This window comes from Polypterus senegalus, chromosome 18 (assembly GCF_016835505.1).
Source record: "Polypterus senegalus isolate Bchr_013 chromosome 18, ASM1683550v1, whole genome shotgun sequence".
NCBI classification, from domain to species: Eukaryota; Metazoa; Chordata; class Cladistia; order Polypteriformes; family Polypteridae; genus Polypterus; species Polypterus senegalus.
Window position 1 is genome coordinate 46,161,651 of NC_053171.1, and position 23,615 is coordinate 46,185,265.

Genomic DNA, 23,615 nt, shown 5'->3' on the forward strand with positions numbered 1-23,615 from the left:
ACGCTCACCTCCTAGGCGCCACCTCGGGCCGAAAAACACTGGAGAGAATTAAACTCCGGTTTTACTGGCCTGGGATCAATGAGGAGGTCCGGCGTTCTGTCAATCCTGTCCGGAGTGCCAGACCCGCCAGATTCCTAGGAGGGACCGTGCTCCTCTAGTCCCTATACCCCTAGTTGATGTACCCTTTGAAAGAATAGGGGTCGATCTGGTAGGACCCCTGGAGCCCTCAACCCGTGGCCACAGATATATTCTAGTCATGGTGGACTATGCCACCCGGTACCCAGAGGCGGTTCCCCTGCGCCCGCTAATACTAAAAGCATCGCACGGGAACTGGTTAATTTGTTTCACGCGTGGGCATACCCAAGGAGGTCCTCACGGACCAGGGTGCGCCCTTACATCGGATACGTTCAGGAGGTAGCCAAATTACTGCAGATAAAGCACCTGAAAGCGTCTGTCTATCACCCGCAAACTGGCGGGCTGGTGGAACGCTTTAACCAGGCGCTTAAGCAGATGCTCCAAGGTAGTCAGCGCGACGGCAGGAACTGGGACCAGCTCCTCCCGCCGTGCTTTTGCTTACCGGGAGGTACCCCAGGCCTCTACTGGCTTCTCCCCATTTGAATTGTTATATGGCGACAACCCCGGGAATCCTCGACATCCTAAAAGAAGGCTGGGAGGCGAGGCCTTCCTTCCTCTAACATTTTGGAGTACATAGCGCAACTGCGCGACCGACTCACAAAGATCAGGCCCCTCCTAAAAGAGCACGTGACTCGTGCGCAAGCAGCGCAGGCCGGTGTTACAACCGCAACTCCGTCCTCAGGGAGTTCCGCCGGGGACCGAGTTATGGTGCTCGCCCCGACCTCCCACTCGAAGCTGCTCGCTCACTGGCAAGGGCCTTACGAGGTTAAGGAGAGGAAGGGACTGCGTCGACTATTTGGTGAAACAGCCCAATCGTCGACCGGCGAGAGGATCTATCATGTCAACCTGCTAAAGCCCTGAGAGATAGAGAGGAGCTTCCCAGCTCCCATAGGTCGCTCTCCCTCTTCACGAGCACAACTGCCCTTAACCTCGGAGAAGAGCTGACCCCAAGCAGCGGCAGGAGTTAACCCGACCCTCCGTGCCATCCCGAGGTGGTGGCGAGTCACCCGGCGGACCCGCTGATTGCCCACGATATAATCACGGACCCGGTGTAATCGTCCGGGAGAGGCCCTACAGACTCCGGAGGCAAAGCGCAGAGGTCGAACTGGAGGTGAAACGTATGTTGGACATGGACATAATTGAAGAGAGCCATAGTCCCTGGTCCAGCCCTATTGTCCTCGTCTCCAAGCCAGGCGGCTCCTGGAGGTTCTGTAACGACTTTAGGCGTCTGAATCAGATCTCAAGTTCGATGCCTACCCCATGCCCCGCATTGGCGACCTCCTTGAGCGGCTGGGTACGGCTCGATATTGACTACCCTTGACATGACAAAGGGTATTGGCAAATTCCTTTAACGGCATCCGCAAAGGAAAAACGGCCTTTAGCACCCCTAGCGGGCACTGGCAGTACAAGGTCCTCCCATTTGGGCTGCACGGGGCCCGGCGACCTTCCAACGTCTGGTAGACAGAGTGCTGAAGCCCCATCAGTCCTATAGTGCGCCTACCTGGATGGCGTTGTCATCTATTCCGGCACCTGGGAGGAGCATCTATTGCAGGTCTCCGCTGTCCTCCTAACACTGGCTAAAGCCGGCCTCCGCATAAACCCCGGAAGTGTTTTTGGATTAAAGGAGGCCAAATATTTAGGCTACCTCGTGGGACAAGGACAGGTGCGGCCACAGGCTCCAAAGTTAAAGACATCTTAGAATGGCCCGTCCGAATACCAAGAAACAGGTGCAGGCTTTCTTGGGGCTTGCGGGTTACTACCGCCGGTTTGTTCCCCGCTTCTCCGAAAGAGCAGCACCCTTGACTAACCTGACAAAAGGGGCTCCCTCGCGTGGTGTGGACCGACAAGCAGAACAGCGTTCAGTGACCTAAAGAAGGCCCTAACGCCGGCACCTGTGTTACGGACGCCCGATTTTGGGCTCCGTTTATTCTCCAGACCGACGCGGACACAGGCCTGGGCGCCGTGCTGAGCCAAAGCGTCGATGGTGTCGAGCACCCTGTGATGTACCTTAGCGGAAACTGATGGACCGGGAGACCCGGTATGCGGCGGTGGAGAGGGAGGCCTTGGCCATTAAGTGGGCAGTGACCCACCTCCGTTACTACCTGCTGGGTCGAACGCTCTGGTGACTGACCACGCTGCACTTCAGTGGATGTCCCTGCACAAAGAGTGAATCCGCGGTCACTAGGTGGTTTCTGGACTTGCAGCCGTATAAGTTCACTGTCACTTATCGGCGGGCACCCTTCAAGCCAATGCCGATGCTCTCTCTCGTATTCACGACCTCTCGGTTAGGTCCGCCCGACCTGACGGTCCTCGGCTAAGGGGGGGATCGTGTCACGCACGAGCGATTAGGAGGCCGCGGACTGATTCGAGAACACCTGGGAAAACATTCGCCGCCAGGGAATGGCGGGGTATTAACTTTCTCCCTCTGCTTCCTTATAGAAAAAGAGACCTTCCAGCACCATAGGCCTGGTTTGACCGCAGTGCGGTACTTCCGCCCTTCCTCCGCCATCTTGCCCTGACGTCATCCTTCCCATCCTCCCTTGCGGTCCTTCCCAGCTGTCCTTCACTTCCGGCTCCACCCCTATAAAATGGCCGCGACGCCAGGAGACGGCGTCGCGTTATGAACTGTTTAGTTTATACTTATGACCTTTTTTCTTTCTGTTGGATATTATCTGTACAATATACGGGGCCGGAAAACCCCAACCCTTATTGCTGTCTCCTCGGTCCTTTTACAATATATACATATATACATATATACATATCTACATATACACATATTTACTGTACATATATATATATACACACATACACATATACATATATACATATACACATACATACATATCTGCATATATACACATATATACGTATCTACATATATATACACATACAGTACATACATATATACTGTATATATCTACATATATATACTGTATATAGCAAAATCCCCGCGCTTCGCAGTGAGGAAGTACTGCTTTTAAATTTTTATTAAGAAGAAAAGAAAACCTTTTTAAACTAAGGGAAAATATACCAATATCTATTTGTTAAGGATCTCTTTGTATACCACGTTGTCAGTTCAGCAGTCCGGTTGTAATATGACCAAGCTGTGCACTGAGATTACTTTTGAGAATGCAACGTATAGTTTTGTCCAGGAGGAAAGCAATGTTGCCTCAAATCAATGGCAACCTTTTGTAGGATGTGTCCCTGAGACTTATTAATTGTCATCGCGAAGCAGAGCCTTACTGGAAATTTGAGGCATTTCAATTCAAATGGGAGATCAGAGGGTATAACGGTAATGCCGGCAATACATTCAGAGTGTGGCGCTCTGCTTTTTCTGTGTAGCTGCCTTCACACAGCCTCTCCGCTGCTTTATAAACGAACGCCATAGAAAGCCATCACCTTGTAAATTGTGTAATGCGTTTTTTGAACAGGTTTGATGCATGGAAGTGATCACTCGTACTGTGTTCAGTAAGTTCTCGTGAGCTGCTATCTTGTGTGATGTTGCGATGTCTTATGGCTTAATTTAATGTTATCTAAGACCTGGTACTTAAAAGTTTCTGGCTGCACTCCGGTTGTAATATGACGAAGCTGCGCGAGCTCACTTTTGAGAATTCAAGTATAGTTGTCCAGGAGAAAAGCAATCTTGCCTCAAATCAATGGCAACCTTTTGTAGGGTGTGTCCCTGAGACTTATTAATTGTCATCGCGAAGCAGAGCCTTACTGGAAATTTGAGGCATTTGAAGTGAAATGGGAGATCAGAGGGTATAATGGTGATGCGAGGAATACATTCAGAGTGTGGCGCTCTGCTGTTTTTTTGTGAAGCTGCCTTTACTCAAGCTTTTCAGCTGCTTTATAAACGAACGCCATATAAGGCCGTCCGATCTCCTTGCTTTGCGGTTCTGTACTGTTTTATTGTTCGTTTATTACGATTGTTATAGTTGTTGTGTAGCTATTTGAGACTTACTTTACTGTTCAGGTACCCATTTCCTTTATTTAATCTGCGGCTTGTACGCTATTTTTTTGCTCGTTTATTACGATTATAGTTATTTATTGATTCCCCTCTTTAGCTGACTGCCTGCTCATATAAGGCTCTCCGCTGGTTTTTTGTGAAGCAGCCTTTACACAGCTTCTCAGCTGTTTTATAAATGAACGACATATAAGGCCATCCTTTTTCCTTGCCTCGCCAAGGAAGCAGCCTTTTTATTTAATCCACAGGTTCTCCTCTGTTTTATTGTTCGTTTATTACGATTGTTATAGTTCTGTTTGTATAGCACGTTGTCAGTTCAGCACTCCGGTTGTAATATGACGAAGCTGCGCGAGCTCACTCTTGAGACTGCAACGTATAGTTGTTCAGGAGAAAAGCAATCTTGCCTCAAATCAATGGCAACCTTTTGTAGGGTCTGTCCGTGAGACTTATTACTTGTCATCGCGAAGCAGAGCCTTACAGGAAATTGGAGGCATTTGAATTGAAATGGGCGATCAGAGGGTATAACGGAGATGCGAGGAATACATTGAGTGTGGAGAAACTCTAGAGACAGTGTGTGTATTAACTTGTGGATTTTTCTGTGAGTATTTGGTGGCAGCGTGACGAAGTTGCTTCCGCAAGACCGCGTTAGCTGTGGAGCTCAACTCGGAGCATATTCTTTTCCTACCTTGTCAATTGTGTAATGCATTTTTTGAACAGGTTTGATGCATGGAAGTGATCACTCATACTGCGTTCAGTCAGTTCACGTGAGCTGCTCTCTTGTGTGATGTTGCGATGTCTACGGCTTTATTTAATGTTAGCTAAGACTCGGCACTTAAAAGTTTCTCGCTACAGCAATTTTAACTCCGTTACAAAGTGATCCAAAGTCTCATTTATACCTTGTGTCTTCTCATTAAACTTGTATCTCACAAATATGGTTTTGTCGTAGGCATGACAAATGGCAGCGGGGGCATATAAACTTAATTTAAACTTACGGTTTACACCGTGCTTTGTTTCTGCAGTAGCTGCATGCGTTTTTTCTTCAGCGCTCTTTGTAGCTCTTCCTTGTTTTCTACGTACTGCGTTCATAGTCAGTTCACGTGATTACGTGGGAGGTGTGATGATGTGACATGCAACTCCGCGTCCCATGGCCATCGAGCTGCAATCTATTACAGTATATGGATAAAAATAGGTTCCAGTTATGACCATTTTGTACAAAATCTTTATTTATTTATCCATTCCTAAATAATTAAATGGGCAAGCTATTTCGTATCAGCGCAATACGCTGCTTGTTACAACGGATGACTCCCGCTCTTACTTGCAAGTCTGTGTGGATATTATGAACTATCTTATCTGTTCAAGTTCTATTTAAATTTTAAATAGAAGGAATTTTTATTTAGTCGACAGAAATGTCTTTGGTAGGAATGTAAGTTAAATGTAGGCATCATTGCATAAATTTTTCTTCACTATAGAAATGTAAAGAGTAAATTCGCCTTACATTCCAACCAGAGATATTTGTGTCGACTAAATAGAACTTGAAAAGATATATTTTTTCGAATGTGATCGCGTAATTCAGATCGAGTTGACGCGCACTACATCGAGCTCGTGTGCTATTGTGGTTTCGCCTGCGTGCCTCAATAAGTCACCCTCCCCTCGCTCTTACTTTTTACCGTTCATCTAATGATTACACTGAGTATGGCTTTACCAAAACAATCATTGATGGCAAATAAAGTATCCATTATTCATAAAGCTTCAATTGGTGATCTCTCTTTCTGCGTTAACCGCATATTTTTTCAAACATCTCAAACCAAGGGGATGCGAGGGTAAAATGAATTGGGAAGCGCTGATATATATGTAGGTGTGTGTATATATATGTATGTATATATATATTGCAATAGTTTTACTGTGAAATAATGCAAAGAGTATGCGACACATGTTTCGCCCTAATTTTGGGGTCATCAGGCGTACACACTCAGTGCAACCCCTCTCGGGAATCGAACCTCAGTCGTCGGAGCTAGAGGCGAAGCCTCTTCCATTGCGCCACAGTGTGTGGTTTGTCTATTTGAGAGTATGTAGATCGGGGTATATATATATACCCGCGCTTCGCAGCGGAGAAGTAGTGTGTTAAAGAAGTTATGAAAAGAAAAGGGAACATTTTAAAAATAACGTAACATGATTGTCAATATACAGTAACTGTTTTGTGAGTGTTATGAGTGTTGCTGTCATCAAGGATTTGATTATCATTATTTCTTTCAATCAGGTTCATATTTGTACGATGTGTTGTGTTCAAGTTACATTCCGTGTTTGTCAATCGTTGTAAAGATAAGAGGTTTCATTCATCGATTCGTTTCTTACTGCATCAATAAACAGCTCGTCTTCCTCTTTATCTGAGACCTGACACACTGCATGCACGGGTTTTTTTTTACACTGTCTTCCTTTAGCGGGACATTCACTTTTTCAACCGTGTGCTTTGTTTCCGCAGTAGCTGCACTTATGAATATGTTTGTATGTGTCACACGCTTCATATTTTTTTGCTGCCTTCTCAATTTTGTAATTCGGTTTTTGTTCAGCAGTCTTTGGAACTGTTGCTTTTTGTCTGTGCACTGCGTCGGTTCACGTGAGCCGCTCGGTGTACATGCATCAAAGGTTCCCAGCTGTGCTGGTGCCATCTCGTGCAATGTCCATGGCTGTATTTAATGTTAGCTAAGACCCGGCACTTAAAAGTTTCTCTTGCAGTTTCGCTGCGTTTGTGCCAAACACCACCCTGACCATCTCATCTTCGTCTGCATAAGCACAGTCCTTCACCCGTGAATATTTAGCGGCAGTGTTTCTATTGGATTGCCACTGACAGACGGCCTTATATGGGCAGGCACTAAATTATGTGGGAGGCGTAACTACGCCTCCCACGGCTATCGAGCAGAAGTCTATTATAGTATATGGACGAAAAAATAGGTTACAGTTATGACCATTACGCGTAGAATTTCGAAATGAAACCTGCCCAACTTTTGTAAGGAAGCTGTAAGGAATGAGTCTGCCAAATTTCAGCCTTTTACCTACACGGAAAGTTGGAGAATTAGTGATGAGTCAGTGAGACAATGAGGGCTTTGCCTTTTATTAGTATAGATTACTTTCACTTTATCGCGATTGTCTACTTAGATGACTGGTTTCCTAACACAATGCTTTTTTTATCTTTTGTAGTTTCACACCCGGTGCTGCCAAATAAACTATTAAAGAGTATGTTCCTCGTTATGAATGCATGCGTATGCTCTCGGTCTTATACTAGCCTTCCCGTGTAACTGCTGTGTAATTCTTTATCTAAAGATTATTCTTACATCCTAATTTCTTCTCACTAAAGAAACGTGCATATTGTTGTTAGCACTTACGACGCTTATTATTTTTTGCTGTCCTGAAGTCTCTTACCGCTTGCAGTGTTCCGCTCCAATTCACTTTTCAGGATTAGGGTGAAAAAAATTAAAGCAAAAACATTTCAGGGGAGCATTGGTCTGGACAAACAACTTACTTTCCCGCCTTCCTTTTTATTCCCTTTATTTTTATTCTGTTTACAGTACAGTAGGCATCGGTGACGGGGTTAGAGTTTTTTTTATATTTTTGACTTGCATCCGATTTAATTGCAAACAGTATATATTGCTGTTTAAAAGCAGGAGTAAAAAAAGGTTATGTGTTATAACGGCACCTGCACTCACGTTATTAATGAATCTTGGATAATGTAATGAACGTCCTGTGCTATTAGAGAGCCTTACTGCACTATGGATCATGTGACGTGTAACCTATAGTGCAAGGCAAGCCATTGGCCTGTGAGCGCGTGATACTGTCCTGTACCGCTTTTTTGTCAGCGTTTTTAACATCTTATTGCTTAGTTAAAAGACACGAAATTAAAAACAATATGTTTAATATGTTTGGCTAATCTGGTTAGAAAATGAAATGGATGTATTTTATTATTTCACTGTTTAAGATATTTTTTCTTATTGATAATACACCAGCCACAGGGGATTTACAAACCAGTGTGTTTCTTCGTGCTGGTGCCAAGCCCGGATAAATGGGGAGGGTCACGTCAGTAAGGACATCCGGTGTAAAATTTTGCCAAATCAATATGCGGACAATACAAATTTCCATACTGGATCGGTCGAGCCCCGGGTTAACAACGACCGCCACCAGTACTGTTAGCCAACAGGATGCTGTCGGAAATTGGGCTACTGTTGGCCGAAGAAGAGGGGGGAGACGTGTCCGGAGGCAGGAGGAGAGGAGGAAAGTAAAGAGAGTGGAACTGAGGGTAGGAGCTTTGAATGTTGGCAGTATTAGTATGAGGAGAGAGTTAGCAGATATGATGGAGAAAAGGAAGGTTGATATATTGTGCGTACAAGAGACTAAATAGAAGGGGAATAAGGCCAGGTGGATTCAAATTGTTCTATCATGGTGTGGATGGGAGGAGAAGTTATTCTGAAGGAAAAGTATGTCAAGAGTGTTTTAGAGGTGAAAAGAGTGTCAGGCAGAGTAATGATTATGAAGCTGGAAATTGGAGGTGTGATGATGAATGTTGTTAGTGCATATGCACCGCAAGTTGGGTGTGCAATGGGTGAGAAAGAAGATTTTTGCAGTTGGATGAAGTGATGAACAGTGTACCCAAGGGGCAGAAAGTGGCGATTGAAGTGGATTTCAATGGACATGTTGGTGAAGGGAACAGTGGAGACGAGGAGGTGATGGGTAGGTATGGTGTCAAGGAGAGGAATGAAGAAGGTCAGAGTTCAGTGGATTTTGCCAAAAGGATGGACATGGCTGTGGGGAATACATATTTTAAGAAGAGGGAGGAACATAAGGTTACGTCGAAGAGTGGAGGAAGTTGCACACAGATAGATTACATGCTATGCAGAAGAGTTGATGTGAAGGAGATTGAAGACTGCAAAGACGTGGTGGCAGGGGAAAGTGTAGTTAAGCAGCATAAGATGGTGGTCTGTAAGATGATGTTGGAGATCAAGAAGAGGAAGAGAGTGAGGGCAGAGCTGAAAAAAGAAGACTGCAAGGTTGAGTTTAGGGAGGTGGTGAGACAGGCACTGGGTGGCAGTGAAGAGTTACCAGACAGTTGGGAAACTACAGCAGATGTAGTAAGGGTGACAGCAAGAAGGGTGGTTGGAGTGACATCTGGAAAGAGGAAGGAGGAAAAGGATCCCTGGTGGTGAGATGAGGAAATACAGGAGAGTATACAGAGGAAGAAGATGGCAAAGAATAAGTGGGATAGTCAGATAGATGCAGAAAGTAGACAAGAGTACAAGGAGATAAGGCGCAAGGTGAAGAGAGAGGTAGCGAAGGCTAAAGAAAAGACGTATGATGAGTTGTATGAGAGGTTGGACATTAAGGAGGGAGAAAAGGACCTGTACCAATTGGCTAGACAGAGGGACAGAGCTGGGAAAGATGTGCTGCAAGTTAGGGTGATAAAGGATAAAGATGAAAATGTACTCACAAACAAGGAGAGTGTGTTGAGCACATGAAAAGAGTACTTTGAGACACTGATGAATGAAGAGAAAGAGAGAGAAGAGGTTGGATGATGTGGAGATAGTGAATCAGGAAGTGCAATGGATTAGCAAGGAGGAAGTAAGGACAGCTATGAAGAGGATAAAAAATGGAGAGGTCATTGGTCCAGATGACATACCTATGGAAGCATGGAGGTGTTTAGGAGAGATGGCAGTGGAGTTTTTAACCAGATTGCTTAATGGAATCTTGGAAAGTGAGAGGATGTCTGAGGAGTGGAGAAGAAGTGTACTGGTGCCAATATTTAAGAACAAGGGGGATGTGCAGGACTGTAGTAACTACAGGGGAATAAAATTGATGAGCCACAACATGAAGTTATGGGAAAGAGTAGTGGAAGCTCATTTAAGAAGTGAGGTGACGATTAGTGAGCAGCAGTATGGTTTCATGCCAAGAAAGAGCACCACAGATGCAATGTTTGCTCTGAGGATGTTGATGGAGAAGTTTAGAGAAGGCCAGAAGGAGTTGCATTGCGTATTTTTGGACCTGGAGAAAGCATATGACAGGGTGCCTCGAGAGGAGTTGTGGTATTGTATGAGGAAGTCGGGAGTGGCAGAGAAGTACGTAACAGTTGTACAGGATATGTACGAGGGAAGTGTGACAGTGTTGAGGTCTGCGGTAGGAGCGACAGATGCATTCAATGTGGAGGTGGGATCACATCAGGGATCGGCTCTGGGCCCTTTCTTATTTGCAGTGGTGATGGACAGGTTAACAGGAGTCCCCGTGGACTATGATGTTTGCTGAGGACATTGTTATCTGTAGCGATAGGGAGCAGGTTGAGGAGACCGGGGAGAGGTGGAGATACGCTCTAGAGAGGAGAGGAATGAAGGTCAGTAGGAACAAGACAGAATACATGTGTGTAAATGAGAGGGAGGTCAGTGGAATGGTGAGGATGCAGGGAGCAGAGTTGGCGAAGGTGGATGAGTTTAAATACTTGGGATCAACAGTACAGAGTAATGGGGATTGTGGAAGAGAGGTGAAGAAGAGAGTGCTAGCAGGGTGGAATGGGTGGAGAAGAGTGTCAGGAGTAATCTGTGACAGACGGGTATCAGCAAGAGTGAAAGGGAAGGTCTACAGGACGGTAGTGAGACCAGCCATGTTATATGGATTGGAGTCGGTGGCACTGACCAGAATGCAGGAGACAGAGCTGGAGGTGTCAGAGTTAAAGATGCTAAAAGTTTCATTGGGTGTGACAAGGATGGATAGGATTAGAAATGAGGACATTAGAGGGTCAGCTCAAGTTGGACTGTTGGGAGACAAAGTCAGAGAGGCGAGATTGCGTTGGTTTGGACATGTGCAGAGGAGAGATGCTGGGTATAATGGGAGAAGGATGCTAAGGATAGAGCTGTCAGGGAAGAGGAAAAGAGGAAGGCCTAAGCGAAGGTTTGGATGTGGTGAGAGAGGACATGCAGGGGATGGGTGTAACAGAACAAGATGCAGAGGACAGAAAAATATGGAAGATGATCCGCTGTGGCATCCCCTAACGGGAGCTGCCGAAAGAAGAAGATCAATAATACACTAAATCCGTCACATGTTACTTGCCTCGATATTGAAGTGAACGCCTTAAAAACCGGGGACTTTTATTCTGCTGAATTTCAGGCTGAACAGAAATGGGCGTTGACAATTTTCTGTTGTTTACTGTTGTTTATCGGAAGTGACGAAGGAATTACGTAAAACGCGTCTCACGCCGCTGTCCGATCTACGCCAGCCCGATCTGCACCACAAACCTTTTTGAACGCGATGGACGGTGACTTTCGTAGCCCAGGGATTCGGTAGCTCTGCTGGCCAGTTAGCCAGTTGGATTGTAGGTTTTTGTCACTTGGTTGACTTGAGATGAGTCAGATAACCCTCTCCCCCAATACCCGATCGTGACCACGGTGCAAGCTGGCGTATCACATGACGTATAATATAAAGCGACAATCTCTTCAGTGGAGCGGAATCTCTGGAGGTTTCCTGCTAGGTTGTTGCTTGGAAATATCTCAAGTAGTTTTACGGGATGAATAACACTTCTTTTAAATCAGGCAGGTACAAGATACAGAAAATTTGCTTTACGTTTGGAGAATACGTATTTGTTGAAGCTGCCAGAAAATAAATAAACGTACAAGGTAATGAGTGTAGTAGGGTTTGTTGACCGAAGAAGCTCCAAAATGCATGCATGTATGAGTTGTATGTATACAACTACCAACACAGCATTGAGTGTAGCATTTAGAAATTAACAAGGAGGTACACAGTATAATGCTAATAAAACGGATTTTCCCGGGCTTGATGTTTTAAAATAAATTAAGCTAACGCTGCAAAAGATGAAATGTAGAAACTCGCTTTAGTAAGCTGCTGTGAAAGGAGGTGTTTACAAGTGTTTAATACGTCCAGAGTCGTTTGCTTTTCATAATTTTAGTATAGCATCTTGTTCGGAAAATCGCATTGTGCCCATGGTAAACATGAATTATGTCCCGTAAATGTAATTCAGTTCACGTTGAGTCCACATTACAGTAATGCAGTCTATACAAAAATACGTATCCGTTATGTTCTTAATCATAATAAATGTACTTCAGTTATTTGTGCTCAAGTGGTACTCAAAAAAGCTTCTATGGTATAGTTCTATTAAATCAGCATAATTTAGCGCACCCGAAATCTTTTATTGTAAGGAGTAACTGTTAGTTCGGTAGTAGGAAATGTCCATGTGAATGTTTCTTATTGTCACTGAGTTAAATTGAATGACTGTGCCCTGTGATGGCTGACTGACGTTAAGTATATGGCTGATTTCTTCATTCTGCTTGATATTTCTCAGATAGGCTTTCAGCTTCTTGTGACAAGGTATAGTGAAAAGCAGGTTCAAATAATGGATGGATAATATGTGTAGGTTGTTTACTCAGACCTGAACCTTTTTTATGCTATTTTGGAGCTTATACAAGTACAAGATCTCCGGTCTTTTGAGGCTTTATAAAAAAAAAAAAGGTGCAATTGTAAGACTTCACAAAGTGAAGCCTTATGTCATCTTTTTCTCAAATATCTAATGCAATTTATGTTTAATTTCCAGATAATTTTTGAATCTGTGAGTTTGGCCATGAAGTAAAAAGTAAAATAAAACAAACATGGACGTAAACCTAGAACATGCCTTGAAGAATGACTGCAAAACCTTGCTTAGCAGATTCCAGCAAACGGAATCGGTACGATATGAAGAATTTTCAGCCATCTGGAGAGACATGAAGTTTTCCACTATATTCTAGTAGGTTTATTTTCAAATCTTTAATGATTATGTATATTATCCTGTCCCATGCCCTTATTTATCAAGTGTCTTAGAATTACTTGTAGGAAGTGCAGAAAAAAATCTGTTTAGGATAAGAATTTTTATCTCAGATTAGAACATGAGGAGAATTTACAAAGTGCCCTAATCTCAGTCTCAGCCTCAGCCTCAGCCTCGGCAAGGAGTAGGTGGCCACTTTTGAGAATGAATGGCATCATGATTACTTATGGTGGTTTTCTGATACTAATGCTGATTACTATAATAATAATCAGGAAAAAGTAGGAAAGTGTAAGTTAGGATATTGCAATAAGCTGTGTATAATTGTTGCCACTTCACAACATAATGAGTAATATTACAGTGAACAATGAGATGGAAACACCCCAAGACACCCCCCCAAAAATAAGAGTTAACCCTGATAAAGGGCTTTATTTTAACAATGAATTATGAACCACCAGACTTTCAGGGTGATCACCTTCCCACTGTCCTGGTCATGATAAATGGCTTGTAAAGTAAACTAGTTGTAGCTGTTCCTGCTCTGTTACTGAAGTTGCTTTCATTTTTGAACTCCTCCAGATTGTCTTCCATAGTCACGTGCTTTGCCTCTCTCCATGATTCCCCCATTATCTTCAAAGAGGCTTTATCCAATGCCCTGACAACCTCATCCTGAAGGAAATGTTCCAAGGGTTCATGGAACGCAGAGCGATCTCTTATTGTCAATCACCCATCCGGCATTGGCCATACAATACAGTTTGCATTCATGACCACTTTTGTGCTAGTACTGTGATATTGCTTGCAATTGACATATGCATGCTCATCCGCACTTCAGGTAGTAATCTTTGTGTGCCAGTTTGCATGAATGCAGTTTGCTTTAACATTATTTCTGCACCATTCCACATGAGATATATAAATCTGGGAAATTACCTCACAAGCATTCCTAAATATTGGTGAAGTCTGGAGTAGTTTCCTAAATTTGGAAAATTAATAAATGCTTTTGCATCTTTTTGCTAAGAGTAGTAACAAATTTGCACAACTCTAAGAAGTTTGAGCGAGTTAACACTGTATGCCTACACTGAGACACTTAATAAATAAGGTTGCAGGCCTGGTTTCTGCCTTGCACAGAATGCTGTCAGTCTACGCTTATGCCCAGCAATTTTCATTTAGTAAAAACCTGTATAGGAAATGGATGGGTGGAGGTTTATGTGTGGTTCAAGTAGTGCCAGATAATTTGGGGGAAAAAAATATAGTTAAAATTAAAATATTAGAATAATTTTGATGAACAGGCCATGCAGCCAATCCTAGCCACCTAATTCATAGTACTTATTTAAGTTTGGTGATTTAATTATATGTTTTCCCTTTTTGCACCAGCCATATTCCAACACTGTCTTGCTTGTAAGTAACTAATTAAAACAAGGCTAATTAATGCATTTATTAAACAATACTTTCGCAATGTTGTAACTTATTTTAGGAAAGCTAATTTCATGCATGATTTGGACTTGAATTGCTTCCATTTTTCCCCCACAATATCACAAATTTTGCCAAAGGAATCAAAAGTTGCAACGTGTGTTTTTTAAAAACTTTTATTAAAACATATACATAATATTTCTTTAAAACTTATACTTGTAAAGGTAATCTGCAGAATGTCTTCAATAACCTTTTGGTCTTTGTTATGGATAGAGTTGTATGAGAAATTGTAAGCCTTCAAAAGTTGTATAAAGAAAATAGCTTCAGTTAGGATTTCTTAGTTTTTACTGATTTTTATCCAGCAATTTGTTCAGCATCTTTCACAGAATGCCCCTTCACAAGGCTTGTTACAAAAAAAAATGTAAAGCAACAACATAACACTGGTAAATACATAAGAAATTAACACTAGCCAGAGCCTTTAAATAGTAACAATGAACTCCGTGCACGTAGGGCCAAATATGACAATGAGAACTGATGAGCTGACACAGTGCAGAGTTCAGCAGAAAACAAAATACTTAACGCAAATTCAAAAGAAAAGTGTTTGGATGCCAGTGTAATTTGAGCATTATTACTGTTCGAGACAAATGGACTGGGCATCGCTTCAGGTGAGAGGAACCACAAGGCTGAATGAATATAAACTGACCTTTGTGTAACAACACTTTAGCAAAGTAAAAGACGGGTGATGTCAAGAAACCAGGAAAGATGCAGTCTTTGGTGATGGAATTAGTAGCTCTACAAGGCTGTAGCCGAGTTTAGACGATTTGCTATCTAATTCATTTTATAACATACAATTTTTTAAAGTTTAAGTGCTTTTAGATTGTAATGCTTTAGTAAATCCTTGCAATTTTTCTTTAAGTAAAGATTGAACTTCTGCTTTCAAGAGAGCCTTTTTCAATTTTATCACCGTGTTTGAAATGTTCTAATAATTTGTGGAACTCTAGAAGTCATTTCTCTCCCAGGTGTCTTGTGTATTTTCTGATGGTGTTAGTTGCCAGTGTAATCCTTGGACAAATTTGGATGTTGCCCTAGTATTGGTTATCCTCAAACTGCGTTCTTTGTAAACGGGTAAGGAATGGTGGAATGGTAAATGACAGTCATAAATGAGTGTGCAATGTAAAGGAAGCTTTTGTGATATGGCTACCTTTTCCCTCTGTGCTCCTTGAAAGAATTATTTTGAAAAATGTAATTGTTTTATTTCTTATTGATTTTTTTAGTGGAAAAATGCATCCAACTGAGATGCGAAGCTTTACCAAAGAAGTGCTTTCAATTGGCACCTATTACTTCTTTCCGCCTTACAGTTTTCAAATCAGAGTTGGTGGATTATATTTATTGTATGGACTTTATCACTCTCAACTCTGTGACCCAAAGGAAAAGGTATGGAGTGGATCAAAATCTTTGTTTTATACTGTCCTAAGTAGGTCATCTTTACCATAACAGCTTTCTGAGACACTGCATGACCATTGGCTCAGAACAATGGAAATTTATACAGGTGGCTAAGTAAATTAATAAAATTTTCCTTGCAATCTTGAGTGGGAGTACATAGGTTTTTACATTTATATTCATAACATTTCTGTTCCTACATTAATTAGTTTTAATTATTAATCTTAACATTTTTGACAGATCTTTAAGGCCATAATCTGTTTACAGCAATAACATGGTTTCAGTGGTCCTTAGATTATTTTGTAATTTTTGTGTTACCTGTGTAGCAAACTGGTTTAATTGTAAATAAATAGCTAGCAATATATTTGGTACTTTCTAACAGAAACTTGTCATCTGAGTTAGCTGGTAGTGGTAATGATTACTGGGTGAACTCAGAAAGTGGCAGTTATAATAGCAGAGGAAGCTGAAGTTATCTTACTTTAAATGCTGATATGTACTTTATGTATGCGTATCAGCAGGTATGAAAACAGTTTAATTTGTGACTTAAAGTTGTTTAAAATGTTTCTTATTTTTGGTATCCCTATAAAAAGCATGTCCAAAAACATGAGTACAACAGTCAATAGGTGTGGGCAGTATGGTTAAAAATCCATATCTAGATATAATTATCAGGATTTCTAGCAGAACTGGTAATGCAGCGATTTGAAAACGTGGCGCTATCTCAGTGCACATCCAAAATTTGGATACGCTACATCGACGACACATTCGTCATAATAGAAAATGATCAGCTGAATGAATTCTACAACCACATCAACTCAATACTCCCTGCAATCTAATTCCCAATGGAGAAAGAAATTAAGCGACACATCAGCTTCCTGGACATCTGCATCGAAAGAAACAATGACGCCACCCTGACCACAAGTGTATACCGTAAAGAATGCTACGCAGACAAGATATTACACTTCGCCAGCAACCACCCGGTATCTTATAAACGGAGCTGTGTTTAAAACTCTATTCAGAAGAGTCCACACCCATTGTAATACAAAGGAAACAAAAATGAAATAGAGACGCTATCTCTTCCATCTTTTCACTTCAAACGGATACTCAAAAACATTCATTAATCGAAGCCTACACAGAAAACGGCAAAAAACTCGGCAAACAATCGACTTGAATCAGAACCCCCACCCCGCCTGGCACTCACTCCCTTATCACCACAACGTGTCTGAAGGTGCAGCACGCATCCTGGCCAAGTCAGGTGTCAGAATAGCACACAAACCCATGAACAATCTGCGCACGGTCCTCTTTAATGCTAAAAACAAGAAATAGACAGCAGAAACACGAAACGCAGTTTATAGCATTCCATGCAGTTCTTGCCCAGCGGTATACATTGGACAAACTTCACAAAGAATCGCAACGCCGTCAGAAGAAAGGACTCGCTATCATTGATCTATACGCACACTAAATCAACAGGACATGCATTTAATTGGGACAATGTACAAGTAAAATTTAAAGCCAATACTAAAAGTGCCAGAGAGCTGGCTGAATCCTGGTTATCAAATGAGAACGCCATCAACAGACTTCGCCGCCACCCGTCACCACACCCCTCCACGCAATTTATTGCTATATATTGCCTTTGATTCTTGTAAGTCTAAGCATTGTCCTCTGATGAAGGGGTTGAAAGCTCAGGAATAAAAACTACTTTATGATACGTGATTCATTTTCTCCCTTTGTGGATCTCCAGCAGCAAATATAATTAATTAATTCAAATAGTTTTGTTAGATTTTGGTATATTGTGTTTGCATATTCTGTTCAGTCTGAAATGTGTTTTTTAAAAATAACAAATGTACTGACTAATTCATTGTACACACAGGTGTGCCTCTTTCTGTGTCGAGTGCTTGTTAATGCTCTGACGCTCAAATAGATTCAGTAGCAGTTGTTCACCTCTTGATCGGATAAAATTACAGGCCTTTACTCAGTCACTCACTTACCTACTTACACTACTGCTGTAGCTGCCTAGCAAAACTCTGCACAAGACATGGCTTCTCCATGCCACACCCTCCTGTTTGCATCAACTCATTAATCAAGTTGAATCACACATCACTATGGATAATATATTTAAAGGGATAGGGTCACTACTGCACACAGATAACATATAAAGTCAGATACTAAGGTGTTACCTTTTAAGGAACTTTTAGACTGTCAGAAAATAAAATTTATTGTTTCCGTTTCTATACCCAGATTTGTACATTTTGCGTTGTACATTTACTTGTGTTCACACATTTTTTATTAATTTTTAGAATACTGGTGAAATAGTTTTTAAGAAATAATACCAAGAATCTTGTCCACAGTACTAGCTCCACAAAGTATTTAGTTCTTTGTTGTAATGCAGATGTAGAAGTCATTTTAAAAAGCACTGTCTGGTATTTATCACTGTTCTACTAGAAATCACTAATTAATCCCCGAATTATTAAAATATCTTGGATTTTTATACAGGGCTGTTCCTATCTATTGAAGTTTTATTGGATAGTTGGGCAAAGAATATTCATGTCCATCTCTGAATGTCCATAATTGAACTCTTTTCTGCAAAATTTAGCATAATACCATGTGAAGCATCGACACACCTTCTAATGTAACTTAGCCAAGGATACTTTTGTTAAACTTACCGGTGAGGTTGGTAATATATATTTTTTAATTGTCTTGTTTATTATCATCTATCCATCCATTATCCAACCTGCTATATCCTAATTACAAGGGGTCTGCTGGAGCCAATCCCAGCCAACACATGGCGCCAGGCAGGAAACAAACCCCGGGCAGGGCGCCAGCCCACCGCAGGGCACACACACACACACACACACCTAATCTGCATGTCTTTGCACTTTGGGAGGAAACTGGAGTACCCAGAGGAAACCCACACAGTCATGGGGAGAACATGCAAACTCCACGCAGGGAAGCGAACCCAGGTCTCCTTACTGCGAGGCAGCAGCGCTACTACTGCGCCACCGTGCTGCCCTGTTTATTATCATCAGTGGCAAATGAAGTCTTTTCTGTTGTCTTTCTATTTTGTGTACCCGTGATTGCACTTGAAGTAGTGACACTTTGAACTAGTTATTAGTATTAATCCTGACTTTACAATGGTTTCTCAAATCAGATTTAACGTATTTAGCCCATAGTTAATCTTTATATTCCGTCAAAGTCACAGACAATGATGATCATGATGTATCAATTGATGCAAGTTGCATGTATTTTAATGTATTTCTTTTTAAAGACTGTAGACATCCATTCTTTATTACATGACAATCTGTTTCATTAACTTCTAACTAAACCTTTGAAACATAATTTGAATTAAACATGTGATGTTTTATTCTTATTTTGCACTTTGCTTATAAAACGTCTGTTGCCTGTTGTGATTGGAGTGTGCTCTCTTTTATTTATTTTCACATAAGATGTCTTCAGCTAGTCATTTATAAATTGAGCCATTATGGTCTACATGCATTTCTACAGTTTTTTTTTTTGTGATCTTACATTTTTCTGTAATATTTTTATAATGCAGATTTTAAAGTGCTCATTGAACATGTGCAGTCGTTCATTCAACCTGTTAATCCACCACAAGTTTTATATGCATATTAATTTAAATCTTGTATTCATGATAGTTTGGATATACCTTTCTCTTCATTATCTCAGTTTTTTCTTTACAATTATTACCTCAATACATTTTAAATACTAGAGACTGTATAATGTTTTATCTGTTTATACTGTGAAGTAGAGAGTCTAAGCAGTCACTACATGAACACTTTCCATCCACAGAAGAGACTCTTGCTTAGAAATGTAAAAAAAGTTCATTAGCATTAATTTGTTTGTTTGATTTAAATTATATAGTTAGATTCGGTAACCAAAACCTAAAATGGTAATGTGGTTCCTACACTTATCAAATTGTTTTGTATACCAACGTGCATGCGATTATTGTAATTATCTACTGTGGCTCAAATTAACAGGTCAGTTTGTAGGGGAATGATTGAAAGTATGTGACCCTAGTTATTGAAGATATTTGTGTATTCATCAGTTTGTCCGATTTTTGAACCTTTCATTGCTGTGGGGAGCTGGAGACAATTCTAGAGTTGCCAACTAACCTACAACTTTGATAAAATTCTTTCTTGTAAATAAACTATTGCAATATTCAGATCAATTTTGTTTTATTATAAAGGTACATGCAGTCAGAAAACAAGGAACTGGTAGCATGCACACGTCTCTGACACCGTGGCAGTTTTTTGTTTTCCCCCTAATAGCTTCTTTAAGACACTGTGCTATGTATGCATAGCAGTGTGTAAAAACCAATGCATAGTAGCAATTTCTGTTTGGAATATTCTTTTTTTTCTCTTGTAGACTGTACTTTTGTTTTTAAGAATCCATTTAGTTAATGTCCTCGGTTAATATGACTTTTAACGAAGAAGAAATACGGTTGGAAATGGGAAGAAGCTTTTTGTGGGAGTAAGTAAAAGTATGCAGAAACTGAATGAGCTTTTTCAGGAGTATGTGGGAGTGGACTGAAAACTGTGTAAAGTTCAGTTTAATGGGAATCAAACCCAACTACCTGAAACTATGGGGTATCAATGTCTAACACTCTGCCACTTGAAGAAATGAACAAATTGTACCAACCATGTTCTAAAGAACAACATTTGTAGATTTAATTCATAAAAAATAGTAAAACATTCTTATTTTATTAGCCATATCTACGATTTAAGAGTGCATAGCTAGATCAAATATGTTGCTTGTAGAAAGAAACCTTCCTAAATACAAGAGCTGTCTCACCACAGTACTCTTAGTGCATATACCTGACAGCTGGTCCACATCTCTTGAAGTTTCAAAAACAAACCTTTGTTTCACCTTATGTGTTTAATGCAATTTAAAAGTTGAAATTGATTATATCCTGTAATTCAAGTAAAGTTCTTCAGAGAGAAGGAACATAGCTCAGAAAATAAAGATGGAGTCACAAATCAACAGCCAAATGCAATATTCATTCATGGTAAGGTGTTAAAAAAAAAAAAGTAACAGAGTAGCTGTTTGACATTGAAAAATAATCCTGCTGTTGTATGTTGAAATATAATGAAGTATTCTTTTGTCTACTTTCAAGATTATAACAAATTGTTCATGTTTTGAAAATGTGGGCACTCCCTAGTTAAAACCCCTTGCAATTTTATAGTTCTTATATAAAAAGTCCATCCATCCATCATCCAACCTGCTATATCCTAACTACAGGGTCATGGGCGTCTGCTTGAGCCAATCCCAGCCAACACAGGACGCAAGGCAGGAAACAAACCCCAGGCAGGGCGCCAGCCCACCACAGGGCACGCACATGCAACACACACACCCACACTAGGAACAATTTAGGATCGCCAATGCACCTAACCTGCAGACACGGGGAGAACATGTAAACTCCACGCAGGGAGGACCAGGGAAGCGAACCCGGGTCTCCTAACTGCGAGGCAGCAGCGCTACCAATGCACCACCATGCTGCCCATATATAAAAAGTCTTTGAAAAAAAATCTAAGAAAAATACAATTATTAAAGAAAAGAAGGTATATAATAATAATGCAGTATTTGTAACCAACATGAAGTAACCCACTTAACACTGCTAAATAGTGATAAGTAGAAGTTAATTATTTAAAATAGTAGTGATATCTTGTTTAGATGTCTGCTTTGTATAATATTTTTTAATTTCACAGCTTATGGAATTATCTCATTGTTGTATATATGTGTTTTTTCTTTCAGATTCGCATTGCCCTCAAAGACTGGGAAGAAGTGGTGAAGTTCCAACATGATATTGTTAATGCACAGCACTATGACACCGCTTACATTCTGAAGAAGATGTTTTCTGCCAAAGCATTTTATTTCACTGCGATGCCTAGGCTTGTATGTTTATTTTGTGTGTGTGATTTTGAGAAATATCAGGTACCACATCCCCTGGACCTGAAACTTCCACAAAGATGACTTAATACACTTCTATCCGTTTTCTGTCTTAAATTTTAAGCATGTTACTGAAAAAAGGGACATGATATTTTTATATGTAGTTTAATCACTGCATTTATATTATTAATAATATAAAATCAATTCACTGAATTTAGTGTTAAAATGCTTTTTTGTGGGTTTAGATGTTTTACACTTTTTTTACTTATTTTTCAAAAAGAGACTGTTGGCTTACTTTATAACATATTTTTTGTCAATGAGGTTAGTAAAGAAAGTAATTATTCAGACTTGTATTAATTACATTGAATTGTTACGCAGTTGTTCCTCCTGCTACTTCACACACCATATATTCTGTGTTTTGTATTGTATACAGTACAGGCCAAAGGTTTGGACACACCTCCTCATTCAATGTGTTTTCTTTATTTTCATGACCATTTACATTGGTAGATTCTCACTGAAGGCATCAAAACTATGAATTGAACACATGTGGAGTTATGTACTTAAAAAAAGGTGAAATAACTGAAAACATGTTTTATATTCTAGTTTCTTCAAAATAGCCACCCTTTGCTCTGATTACTGCTTTGCACACTCTTGGCATTCTCTCGATGAGCTTCAACAGGTAGTCACCTGAAATGGTTTTCACTTCACTGGTGTGCCTTATCAGGGTTATTTAGTGGAATTTCTTGCTTTTTCAGTGGGGTTGGGACCAGCAGTTGTGTTGTGCAGAAGTCAGGTTAGTTGGACGATCATTTATTTTTCAACAGGACAATGACCCCAAACACACCTCCAGGCTGTGTAAGGGCTATTTGACCAAGAAGGAGAGTGATGGAGTGCTGTAAATGGTCATGAAAATAAAGAAAACGCATTGAATGAGGAGGTGTGTCCAAACTTTTGGCCTGTGCTGTACCTGGACATTGTTTGCGTGTGTGGCTGTATGTGTTTGTGGTCTGTAATGGACTGGCACCCTGTCTCAATGTTTCTATGATAGGCTGCAGCCCAAAGAAACCCTAAATTGGATTAAATAGGAATGTAAACAAATATGTAAGGATTTGTTCTAGCAAGGTGGCATTTTGACAACACTTGCAAAGTTGTCTTCATTATTATAAACTAGTCTTTTATGTATGTTTTGTGTTGAGACTTATCCTTGACACAGACTTTTTTGTGTTATCTGATACGTAGTTGTACTACAGAACAAAGCAGAAAGTAAACAAGCATGCAGTGTGTGAGGACTTCCGAGAGAGGACATGGAAAATAAACTCACTTGTCACAGAAGATAGCTTAGAGGTAAGTGCTATGGAAATATAAGGTTACCAGGTAACTGTATGAGTTATTCCTTTATTTTGTTATTTGTGAAGAACTTGCTTTAACTTATTTATCAAAAGGATATTGAGTGATACTTTGCATTACCATATTTTTATGATTGCTACTTAGCTGTCAATCTGACCTTATTTATCTTTTTTTACAGAAAAGATGAACTTATATACATATATTATGTATCCTATTTGCATTGCTATATTTAAATTATGTGCATATCTGTGCTACATTAATATCTGAAAATTAAAATTGTGTTGCTTTCACAAAATGTTTAAAACTAAGAAATCCAGTCTAAAATGTATACAGCAATGCAATTCAATCTGAAAGGATTAGTTTACTTTGACAACAACAATGTACAGATAATGTACTCACCCCCTTGTCATCCAATATGTTCATGTCTTTCTTTCCTCAGTCATAAAGAAATTGTTTGTTTTTTTTTTGTTTTGAGGAAAACATTTCAGGATTTCTGTCTATATATAATGGATATGTATGGCGCCCCGAAGTTTGAACTTCCAAAATGCAGTTTAAATGAAGCTTCAGAATGCCTGAAATGATTGGTTATTTTCCAAACAAATTGACAATTTATATACTTTTTAGCCTCAAATGCTGGTCTTGTCT

At 40.6% G+C, this 23,615-nt stretch overlaps 1 protein-coding gene across 4 annotated transcripts in view; it reads left to right on the forward strand.

Moving 5' to 3' along the window:
• Window positions 1-11,310: 11,310 nt before the first annotated feature.
• Window positions 11,311-23,615, forward strand: part of snapc1b (small nuclear RNA activating complex, polypeptide 1b) — a 29,356-nt gene continuing 17,051 nt past the window's right edge. The window contains exons 1-5 of one of the 4 annotated variants that reach the window (XM_039741662.1): window positions 11,311-11,661; window positions 12,678-12,866; window positions 15,560-15,719; window positions 21,489-21,629; window positions 22,863-22,967. In XM_039741662.1, coding sequence (XP_039597596.1) covers window positions 12,733-12,866; window positions 15,560-15,719; window positions 21,489-21,629; window positions 22,863-22,967 — 540 coding nt within the window. In that variant the 5' untranslated portion in view covers window positions 11,311-11,661; window positions 12,678-12,732. Of the gene's footprint in view, window positions 11,746-12,677; window positions 12,867-15,559; window positions 15,720-21,488; window positions 21,630-22,862; window positions 22,968-23,615 lie in introns of all 4 variants that reach the window. The other 3 variants (XM_039741660.1, XM_039741661.1, XM_039741659.1) reach the window with 3 other exon arrangements.